Source organism: Eublepharis macularius, chromosome 14 (genome assembly GCF_028583425.1).
Source record: "Eublepharis macularius isolate TG4126 chromosome 14, MPM_Emac_v1.0, whole genome shotgun sequence".
Taxonomy (NCBI): Eukaryota; Metazoa; Chordata; class Lepidosauria; order Squamata; family Eublepharidae; genus Eublepharis; species Eublepharis macularius.
In genome coordinates this window covers 19988252-20000000 of record NC_072803.1, presented here as the reverse complement: position 1 = coordinate 20000000, position 11749 = coordinate 19988252, and the positions used below count along the sequence as shown (strand labels likewise).

Here is an 11749-nt window from a genome sequence, read left to right as displayed (position 1 = left end):
AAGCTTCTTCTGTCAGACTATGGCATTCCAGACCTGGTAGTCTGTTTCACTCCCTTATGCAAGAAGACAATGTCTTTTGATTTCAAAAGGTTTATTGTGCAAGACAGCATTCAAGTCCAGATGTACATATTCCAGGATTAGAGGTCCTGGCTGAGCAAAGCATTGTTAGGAATGAAGCATAGAACGAAAGTTGTTACATCTCACGCTCCCAGACCCCAGCCTCCCCCCCGAGTTCACATAGCAGGAAACTTCTCAGAGGGAACGCTGAACTGGCCAAGGTCGAGACAACAGATAAGACAGTATCCTTTCTCATGGAATCGGCTCCTTGCAGGTGGTGGGGCCTAGAGGGAAAAGAAGACTAAACGCTACAGATTAAACATGGCGTTACTCAGGTTTAAACAGACTCTGACATCTTCCTCATTCCTGCCACCCTTACTACTGCCTTGAACTTCACTGATGCGGGAACGGGAAGCAGCCCTCTTGCAGAGGCCAGCTGGCTTGAGCTGGCCCTGCTATGGAGCCAGGCAAGTCTTGTAATTGGCTTTTATATGATGCTTATGTTGTGTGATGTGAGGGCAGCCCAGAGGGGGCCCCACAGTGGCTCTTGACAGTCCCAGGACATGCTCTGTTCCATGCTGCATTGGGACCCACATTTAAATCCTATTCCCACTTCTTGGCTTTTTAGATGAGTCTGAGATACTCACTGATCTGTATGGTGACTGGTGCACTCCTCACGCCAACACCTGCGCTGGTGGCTGCCGCCACTTCTGTGCGGTACAGCATGCCCGGTACCAGGCCCTGCAAGACCGTTGATCGCAACATGCCATCCACCGTCTTGTTGATGTGGTAACGAGACTCATTGCCCAGACACCAAATCTGTCACAGGATGAAGACTATTTATTTATTAGTTCTGCAACTTTTAGCTGTAGAGGTAAGTGGTGGTGGTAGAAAGCGCCATCAAGTCATAGCTGACTTATGGCCATCCTTGCTGGGGTTTTCGAGGCAGAGGTGGTTTGCCATTGCCTGCCTCTGCAACCCTGGTCTTCACTGGAGGTCTCCCATCCAATTACTAACCAAGGCCGACCCTGCTTAGCTTCCAAGATCTGATGAGATCAGGCTTGCCTGGGCTATCCAGGTCAGGTTGTAGTGGTAAGTACACATATACACTGTGATGAATGGCTGAGGTGATATCATCTGGCAAACCAAACTTCCCACAGCTGCTTCCCAGCATCTATTGTGGCTCTTGTTGTAGTCAGACCACGAGACCACTTTGGACTCGTCAGGACCTGGGGGAGTGACTCAAAGGTATTTCTTCCTTACCCGGTAATCCTGGATGATTCCATTCTGATCTTCAGGAGGTGGCGGCTCCCACGATACACTGATACTGGTACTGTTGCTGCTCCCCACGGTTACTACGGTAACGGCCTGAGGAGGAGCACTGGGGGCTGGGCAGGAGGGAATAAAATGACTTTACTGTTTGAAGGCCAAGACTGTGTGGCATTTGGTGACAGGCATTCTGAGCTTTGGAATATCACAAAAACTGTGCCAAGGACATGCCGAGTTACTGGAAGGCGATGAAAGAAAAGGTCACTGGCAATTTCGAACTTTATCAGCCTTCCGAGTTACATGATTAAATGGATTTGGAACAGGTGCCCCGAGGGTATGTTGTTTTAAGATGGTGCTAAGGGTACTACAGACCCCTACCCCAGCTCTGTGGAAGAACTACAACTCTGGGGCATGTTGGCCCATAGACTGTGGCACTTTACATTTTTTGAAAATGGTTTTTAAATGTAGTGTGGACATATTATATGCCTAAACAATAGGGGGAAATGCAGGCGTTTTGCTTATTGGTGCTTTCTCCCTTTACACTCCCTCAGAATCTCCATGCTTTTAGAACAACTGAGAAATGCAAGTATTCAGATAGCTACAGGCACCGTTTGTTGCAGATGACGTCTTTGTAGCAGGTGTAAAACCTGTCTTGGCAGTGAAGATGATGACTGAGGTTATAAGAAACCCTTCAGGATTCCACAGACGATTCCAAGATAGGAGAATGTCTGCCTACATCAGACCAGGTGCCAGTCTGGGGGGTCTGGAGCACTTAGACCTTTTGGCAACTGCCAACATAATAGGTGGGAAGGAGGTGATCTTTCCCAAGAGTAGGGCGAAGGAAGTGGAAGAGGATTTCCTATGACCCAAGCAGGGGTAGGCTGATTTCAACCTTGCATGGCCTACTTTTGTTTTGATGAGAATCCTGCTTTCCACCCGTGTGTTTTAAATTTCCACCACATGGGTTCATTCTCAGGATTTCTTAATACTTAAAACATAATTGACTACATAATCCCACGTATGTGGCTGCAGTTAATCGGAGAGCTACTGTACAAACTGCAAAATTTCTCTCCATTGTCATACAAATCTGGGCAGAATAAGTTCTAGCATACAAACAGAATGTTAATTCTATTGTATACGTAGTAAGATTGTACAATACAGTCGAGAGGGGTTGGTAAGATTAACGTTTTACTGGTTTTATCATACACATGGTTTCTGAGCCATAGTAAAGATCGATTGATAGATGGATTGACTGAACCCTGTGTATGTGGTCTTCTCTAAGAACATTGGATGTGCCTCGCTGTGTCTGATCAAGGTTCAGTTAGTTCTGCACTATTCACACAACTTCATACAACTATCTTGGATTGCCATTTGCCTGCTGAGGTTGGCAGATCTCCATCAGAGTGCCAGCAACACAAAAACCCCGCTGTCAGGAATGGTGTGATACATCCGGGTTTTCCCTGGACGTGATTCATGCCATTGCTGATGGCTGCCCCTCCACATACACCCCAGTCTCCAACCAGGGCCTGGCAACCCTAATTTGGTCCTGGGTGCTCCACCAGAAGTCAGCCAGTGATCCTTTGGTGGATCCACACTTACCATCCTCCTGCCCCCATCCTAGAGCATTAATAATTATGAGTTCGCCTATTTCACTACTAGCAAATGTCCTTAGAGACACAGACTCTGGCCTTGAACACCACAGTACCTGTTTTGGTCTGGGGAAACAGCATGCTTTATCTTTACAAAGACTCGGTAATCAATGATCGCTTAATTTCTTATGCTGAGATGACAAAAAAATTGGAGGACAATATATGCAATTAAGAATGTTTTATAAAAGGACTCTCAGGCCATTTCCAGATGGCTTACCTTCTGCCGCTCCATGCCGCAACGTCGCGGCTCGTCCTGGGGCGAACGCGAAATATCACGCGAGTTTTGTGCGACGTTGCGCAAAACTCGCACAAGAAAACGCGATTTTTCGCATTTCCCCCGGCACGAGCCGCGACGTTGCGGCATGGAGCGGCAGAAGGTAAGCCATCTGGAAACGGCCTCTGCTGCAGACAGAGCTGTAAACTTCTCCCGCTCCCTACTGGACTAACTCAGAAGAGCTGATGAGAGAGTCTGCTTTGGGTTTTTTTGCTGGATCACAGCCTAGAGAGACCAGCTCCCTTCCTGTTCCACGTGTACCTTCCTCTGGGGTGCGCACCAGCAGCACCTCACTGTCCATGCCCTGGAACTCATCAAAATACGGGCGGATTTTGATCTCGTATTCCTGGCCCTTGCGCAGCTCAATGAGGACAGTGCTTCGTTCAGCAGGCGACTTCACATCCTGCACCAGCCAGGCGCTGTTCTTAGGACGGTACATCACTCGGTAGCCTTGGATGAACTGAGCCTGGCGATCCACCTGAGTGACAAAAAGACTCACTAGTGAATACTTACTGCTGGGAGGGAGCAGATGCCCTGACTCCTAGCGCTGTGGATTTCCCCATTTGCGGTGATCCCAGCAACAGCTCCCCTATGAATTCAGAGATTCTGCTGCATGTTTGTTGTCTACCACGTTCATCAAGCCACCCACTCCATTTTGGAGAACTGTCAATGCTCCTGAAGGTACTCACAGTCCAGGTCACTTGGGTGGTGGTGGAGGTGAGGATGACGGGCTCCTGGAGCTGGACCACGACCTCACCGAGTTCTTTTTGCACTTGCCTGTGATCGACTCCCTGCCGGGTGGGACTTACATCTGCCAAACCAAATAAGATGGGAGTCTGAGCAAGACCATTGCAAAATGTTGCTTTTCCAGCACTCTCTTTTGCAGATGCAGAATTAAAGGAAGCTGGCCTTAGGACTTGTTGGAAGCTACCCAATATTCCGGTTAGACAGAAACTATTGGGCATGTAGTAGGGTTGCTGAAGTCCAGGTGCTCCCTGGAGATCTCCAAGAATTACACCTGCTACAGTTTCCTTGGAGAAAATGGCTGCTTTGGAGAGAGTGCTCAGAGGCATTATATCTTGCTGAGGCCCCTCCCTTCCCCAAACCCCGCCCTCCCCAGGCCCCACCCCCAAATCTCCAAGAATATCCCAGTCCAGCGTTGGCAGCCCTATCAGGTAGCCAGGTGTTGAGTTTTTAAAAAGTGTCATCCTTTCTGTCATGAAAGAGTCAAGCTGACATTTATGTTTAGCTAGTGCTAGCTACTTTGCATTGGGTCATTGAGCAGAATCTTGCTTGCTGTTGTATTATTATTAATACAACAGGCTATAAAGAACACCAAAGATGAGCCCAGTAAGTAAAATAATTGGGGGAAATTGAACATAAGGTTGCAACACACGGAGGAACGAAGCTAAGAGTCAGTTTGGATTAGAGGTTGGGGCACTGAAATCAGATCGTGAGTTACGAGTTCAGTTCCCAATTCTGCCATGAAGCTCATTGGCTGGTTTTCGGTCACTTTTTGTCTTTCAGTCTCACCTACATCACAGGGCTGTTGTGATGACCAATGGGAGACGGGAAACTATCCTGAGGTCCTTGAAGCCACTATTTAAATAACTCTAATAAACTACATTATGAATTCGGAAGAGCCAAGTGACGCTGGATCACACAGCGCAGGCTGGCTTCTTTGATTTCTTCTTTTTCTTTTTGATTTTCTTATTACTTTTTACCTCCTGTCCACGATCATTCAAAAAGTTTGGGAGCTCAAAATCCACTTTGCCCTTAAAAAATGGCCCGGTTTTGAACTGCAAAGAAACAACAGAAGGGCCCCTCACTGGAAGAGAGGTAGAGCGACTTCTGGCACATGGTGCTAACGATTAAACTAAAAAATTATAACAGACTCTGGGAAGGGATGAAAATTAATCAGCTGTCGTCTGCAGAATGTTGGTGCGTCTTTATAATTTAATGGAATGAAATTAAGCAAACAGAAAATGCACAGCATTGGCTATTATTTAAGATAAGATGTATTGATTTTGACATTATTCATCTTTTCAAAGGCTTTCATTTTTCAGTGTTTTGTGATTCTATTATATATACACACACACACACACACATATTATGTGCATGCAGGTGTATAAAGTACATGTCAGGAGCGCATGCAGGGCTATACAGCCTTTGTAATTTTGAAAAAAAATCTGCACCAAGAAGACAGAAATGCTACAATCAGTATAAATCATATAAAACAAATCATAAATACATATGCCTGCTTTGCATATCTGTTCACTCTGAGACAGGGCAACTCTTATAAAGGTCAATGAGACCCTGGTCTCCCCCCCCCCCCGGCCTTTGAAGGAACATTCCAGGCTTGGTCCACATTGTTGCAGAGTGTAGGGGTGGAACGGACTGTACTGCTTCAATCTGCATGTGGTCATATGGCACCCCCAAACAAAACAAAGCCCATCAACCTTCCCACAAGTAACAAAAGAAAGCTGCACCAGGGAGAAACATTCCAGTTATCTCACTTCATGCAGTGCTAGATTTCTACTTGCAGTAAAATTGTAAATTCAGGGAGCATTTGGGCTCGATCCACCAATTCTGATTTCATTTTGCTGCCTGGGTAGAGCAGCCTTACTCAGATCCACACCCTCCTCATTATTTTCCTGAGCCCTGCACAAACGTAGCAGGACCTCTTCATGCTCCAGATCCCAGTGCAGACCCAAAATCTCCTGAGTCATGAAACAAACAAAAATCTATTTTATTGGTAACAGATCAGAAAAAGCCATAATCTCGGTAACCGGTTTGCAGCTGGGTCATCACCCCGATGGATTGCAGTATAACTATTTACTCCTCCCCCCCCCGCCCCCAGTTTGGGCCCGGCTGAGATACCGATCTGTTTGTTTCTATGGGCTATTTTACATATTACATGCAAACGTAAAACTGTAGATCAATGACCCTGATTTGTTTTAAAAATCAATTGGGAGGGTATGATTGATAGTAGCAGCAGAAGCAGAGAACGGGCAGGCAGGAGAGGGTATCGAGCCCTTTCCCACCTCCCTCTTTGCTCTAAATTGCCTCTTTAACCGGCTTTACTTCCTCACATGCCAAATCTGGCAGGGGAAATTCCGCAGGAGAGGATTCACACAAGGACAATGATTGGCATGGAAAGGGTTAAGCATTCCTCCCCTAAGGCTTCTCCTCTGTTAATGGCAGCATCCACAAAACAAGTAAAACAAAACAAAAAAAGGGCTACTTGGTTGAAGTTACTTGTTCTATATGCTGGTAGAGAGTGCCCTCAAGTCATAGCTGACTTATGGCAACCCCTGGTGGGGCTTTCATGGCAAGAGACTAACAGAGGTGGTTTGACAATGCCTGTCTCTGAAACCCTGGTTTTGGTTGGCGGTATCCCATCCAATGACTAACCAAAGCTGACCCTGCTTAGCTTCTGAGATCTGATGAGATCAGGCTCACCTGGGCTATCCAGGAATCCAGGTCAGGGCACTTGTTATGTATATGCAGTGTATTTCTTGGTTCATGGATTTCATCAGTTACTCACTCTCTTAGTTTTGTAGCCATAGGGGCTAGAAACTTTTTGTTAAAAAAGAGCAAACTAAACATCTTTGGACGCTGAAATGCTTCAGTACTAGGCCTGGGTAGTTCAGATGCCTAAGTGCAAAGGACACACCACGGGCCCCTCAAAGGAAGCTTCTCTTGCTTCTATCCTAACGAAAAAAAATCCCTGAACGCATCCTTCAGTTATTTAGGATCTAGACTGACAGGGCCCACACAGCTGAGGAAGTCTGTCCACAATGAGACCATATGGTGTAGTGGTTAGAGTGTTGGACTAGAATCTGGGAGAGCCAGCTTTGAACCCCACTTACTCTGCCACAGAACCTCACTGGGTGGCCTTACGGCCTGTCATTCTCTTGTAGCCCAAGCTACCTCATAGGATTGTTGTTATGAGGATAAAAATGGAAGGAGGGTAGGATGATGTTGTAAGACACTTTGCGAAGAAAAATGGGGTATAAAAGATCTACATAAATAAACACAGCCTCCATGATTACCTGGAAACTGAGGACTACCCAAGCCGTGTGAATTCTGATCAAATTGATAAGCCCTGGGTCACCTCACCTTGTGTACGAACTGGTTCCGAGACAGGGCTGGGGTCACTCAGGCCGTACATGTTGACAGCCCGTATGAGGAAGAGGTAAATGGTATTGGGGTTCAAGCCGCTGACTGTGTGCTTCTCCACCTTCACGTTATCAGCCACCGTCTGCCAGGTGCTACCTGATGACTGACTGCAACAGAACACAGTGAGAAAGCATGAGACGGATGCTCAGTCTTTGGATCCCATGCAGAGTTGCCTGAACATACGAAGACTCAGACCATGAGCTCAGTACTGTCTCCTTGAACCAGCACCAGCTCTTAAAGCACCCCTACACCTTTGTTGCACTATCACCAGGGCCTTTTTTCTGGGAACTCTGTGGGTTGCCCTCGGCGAAAATGGTCATATGGCCGGTGCCCCCCCCCCCCCGATCTCCAGACAGAGTTTGTCTGGAGATCAGGGGGCGGGGCCACCAGTCAAGTGACCATTTTCAAGAGGTTCCGGAACTCCATTCCACTACATTCCAGCTGAAAAAAAGCCCTGGCTATCACCGTCATTCGCAACTGGACAGCTGTCTCCACGCGGGAAAACCCAGTTGCAAACTATTTGTCATGCTGCAATGAGAGCACAATATCCACCAAGTTGTGGAAGCAGCCCCTGTCAGAAGAAAAGCGTCAAGCGGCCTCAGCGCCAGTCGTTCGTTTTAGAAATTAACTGCTGGATCCAAGGGAGAGCCAAGAGCGCAGGAAATGCTGTCGACATTGCTGACTGGAGTTTTCAAGGTCCAGAATCTAATGGTGGCCTGATTGATGACATTTTTTTTTCTTTTGCTGCAGGCTCAGCTTGGGAAGTAAACAGGAAGCTGGGCCCATGCCAGGTCTATTCATTCTGAAAATGAAATGTTGCTGCTTCCAGGATGCAGAATTTCCTGTGGTCTGTACGTGTGTGTGTGTGAGAGAGTGTGTGTGTGTGTGTGTGAGAGAGAGAGACAGAGAGAGAGGTTCCAATCTGCCCCTTCTTGCAAGACTTGCATCTGCAGCCAACAAAGGGCTAAGCCAGGCTAGAATGTCAGACCATATTCTACAGGGATACTGAAGACTTAAAACTTGTAGATTGGCTGAGATATACAGTGTGAATGGTTTGCTGCAGCACACATTAAAGGCAGCTCAACATCTTCTTTCACTCTGCATCTCTGTCATGCTGCATGCACATCCATGTGCAAAGACATGTGTAGAGCTGGCTTGTCCAGTGATTTACAGCACAGCCCTGCTTCCGTGTTTGCAAAATTTCTCACCGCTAACCCTAATGCTCCACCACCTGCGCTCCCCCCACAAATCTCCAACTCCGGAGCAGATGGTTCCAAGGTAGGTTGGCCTGAGTCCTTAAGCCATGTGTGAAAGAAGTGTTTGCCTTGGCTCACGGGGCACCTCAGCAACCCAGCTGCGGAAAGGAAGAATTTGAGCATAGGGTGTTTGGCGGCGTGTTGTCAGCAGGGAATGACAAACAGAGGCTTAATAGGGATTCACTGGGGTGACCCGCTGCCCAGGAACGTGCTGACAGTAAAGCATTTACCCAGCTGCTTGCATCTGCTCCCATGACCTCCAAAACCCTGCTCCAGACAGACTCGCTTGGGCTGATGAAGCAGAAAAAGATTCAGCGCTTTGCAACGCCAAAGCAGTCTTGACATAAACAAGGTTCAGAAATTGTCATCCTCAGATAACAGGCTAACATGAACAAGAACACACACACACACACACACTGCTGACTATCTGTAGGTCATTTATAGGTCACTGTGATTCTCTAGGGAACCACGATCTCCACCTGTAAAGAACAACAACACTGCTACCGTTTATATGGCCATTTAATAAGTGAAACACTTGAGCTAAGTGCAGACTCTTAATGCACTCCAGTCTTTGATCCGCCACTTACATGTAGTACAGGCAGTTCAGGGGAATTGTGATCCCAGGATAACAGTCTGCAGAACCGCTCCAAGTCCAGCTTGCCTGAAACAGGGTATTCTAACATGCCCAGAGCCTCTTCCCTGCTCCAAGCCTGCTCCATTGCAACATGCAACCCATCCAAGCTTCTAAGCTACTAATCCAAAGTGGAAACCTGTCAGAGTGAACAATAATTCCCTAGAAAATGTAGCAATAACTACACGAGGGAAGATACTGGCTGAAGATTAGGAAAAACTTCTTCATGTTAAGAGTAGTTCAGCAGCGGAATCGACTGCCTAGGGATGTGGTAAGTCCCCCCTCATTGGCAGTCTTCAAGGAGAGGCTGGATGAATACTTGTCAGAGATGCTTTAGTCTGATGGTTGTTGTGGGTTTTCCGGGCTGTATTGCTGTGGTCTTGGCATTGTAGTTCCTGACGTTTCGCCAGCAGCTGTGGCTGGCATCTTCAGAGGTGTAGCACCAAAAGACAGAGATCTCTCAGTGTCACAGTGTGGAAAAGATGTAGGTCATTTGTATCTACTCAGGAGGGGTGGGGTTGAGCTGAGTCATCCTGTAAGAGTTTCCCAGGGTGTGGAATGCTAATGGCGGGAGGCTTCACTGTATCCTGAGGAGGTTCTTTTGCATATGGATTGGTACTTGATGTGCTAATCTTCTCTGCAGGGCTATTGTCAGGGATAGAATGTTTTGTTAGCCTGGTGTTTTTCAGAACTGGCAACCATGCTCGGTTCATTCTTAAGGTTTCTTCTTTCCTGTTGAAGTTTTGCTTATGCTTGTGAATTTCAATGGCTTCCCTGTGCAGTCTGACAAAGTAGTTGGAAGTGTTGTCCAGTATTTTGGTATCCTGGAATAAGATACTGTGCCCTGTTTGAGTTAGGCTATGTTCAGCCACTGCTGATTTTTCAGGTTGTCCAAGTCTGCAGTGTCTTTCATGTTCTTTTATTCTTGTCTGGATGCTACGCTTTGTGGTCCCGATGTAAACTTGTCCACAGCTGCAGGGTATACGGTATACTCCTCAGCTCAACCCCACCCCTCCTGAGTAGATACAAATGACCTACATCTTTTCCACACTGTGACACTGAGAGATCTCTGTCTTTTGGTGCTACACCTCTGAAGATGCCAGCCACAGCTGCTGGCGAAACGTCAGGAACTACAATGCCAAGACCACGGCAATACAGCCCGGAAAACCCACAACAACCATCGTTCTCCGGCCGTGAAAGCCTTCGACAATACATGCTTTAGTCTGTTCCTGCATTGGGCAGGGGGTTAGACTAGATGGTCTTTAAGTCCCCTTCCATGATTCTAAACTGCTGGCCCAACCAATAGGCTCTCCTCATTATCTTACACTGTTTTGCTGCTGAAGCCTGCCAGCCGTGGCATGTGGCCAGAGCTAAGTTCAACTCTAGCTTCACCATCATGTAGGTAGCAAACTGAGCAATCCTAAACTTGGCTGTTCAGAATCCTACTGTAGTTTACTCAATGGGGCTTCCTCCTAGGAAAGTCTTTTTAGGATTCCACTGAAAATATCAGAATGGATGATGTGAAAGGTTGTCTGTGTGTGCATGTGCGCATGTACATGAGTGAACCAAAGCAACTTCCAAATGAGGAGGGAAGCAAAGTGGATGGCCCTGTGGTTTGTGGCGTTAGCGTCTTTGCTCTCAGTTGGATAAAAAAGTAAAATGGTATTGCTTTGGAAAACCTACATCCTGATTTGTTTTAAAGAATATGTATCGATTAAAGATGCCTATAATGAACTGCACACGCAACACTAGGATCACACAGTCAATGCAGCCACATCCTGCATTTTGTTCAATACGACCTCAGCAGGAATTGCGACACACACAGAGTGACATTTTGAGAGAGACTGTTTAGGAGTTATAATTGGATAGTTGAGGCTACAAAGTCACAGTGGGATTGGCACATTTTCAAAGGTTTACCTCCTCCCTCTTCTATGAAGGTATATAATAAAACTTAGTATGTATAAAAATTTCAGGCTCATCGCTTCAACAGGTTTACAGCATCCATCAATGTACTTTTCTGTTGCCGTCTATCAAATTTGGTAGAAGGTACAAAGCTGCCACGGACAAGTATCTAGAGAGGCAAGCCAGGAAACTCGGGAGTGATAGCAGAAAACTATTTGTATGCAGGTGATGCCTAATTTGAGAGAAAGCATGCAACATTAACTAAGGACTGGACACCCAAGAATTTCTGCAGAAATTGGCAGAGCTCTGGGAGCACAGCTACAGGGTAAATGACTTCTGGTGCCTTGAACTGAACAAGAGGAATTTGAATGTGTTTTGGAAAATTGTCGTTCACGTTAACAGCCAGACAAAGAACATCTCATTCTGCCCCATAATCTCACATTGTATCTACTGGAACATTCATTTTTCTTCACCCTGAAATCATCTCTGCTTTGTGCACAGGGACACTTTCTTGCAACCCGGGAATTAC

The 11749-nt window shown here is 46.6% G+C and overlaps 1 protein-coding gene across 6 annotated transcripts in view; it reads right to left on the bottom strand.

The window, feature by feature from the left end:
* ROBO3 (roundabout guidance receptor 3) overlaps positions 1 to 11749 on the bottom strand; it is a 226761-nt gene that overhangs the window by 19799 nt on the left and 195213 nt on the right. For all 6 annotated transcript variants that reach the window (XM_054997456.1, XM_054997460.1, XM_054997461.1 and 3 more), the window contains 5 exons: positions 7372 to 7538; positions 3939 to 4060; positions 3511 to 3727; positions 1321 to 1445; positions 705 to 876 (listed from right to left, as the gene is read on the bottom strand). In XM_054997456.1, coding sequence (XP_054853431.1) covers positions 705 to 876; positions 1321 to 1445; positions 3511 to 3727; positions 3939 to 4060; positions 7372 to 7538 — 803 coding nt within the window. The remainder of the gene's footprint in view (positions 1 to 704; positions 877 to 1320; positions 1446 to 3510; positions 3728 to 3938; positions 4061 to 7371; positions 7539 to 11749) is intronic.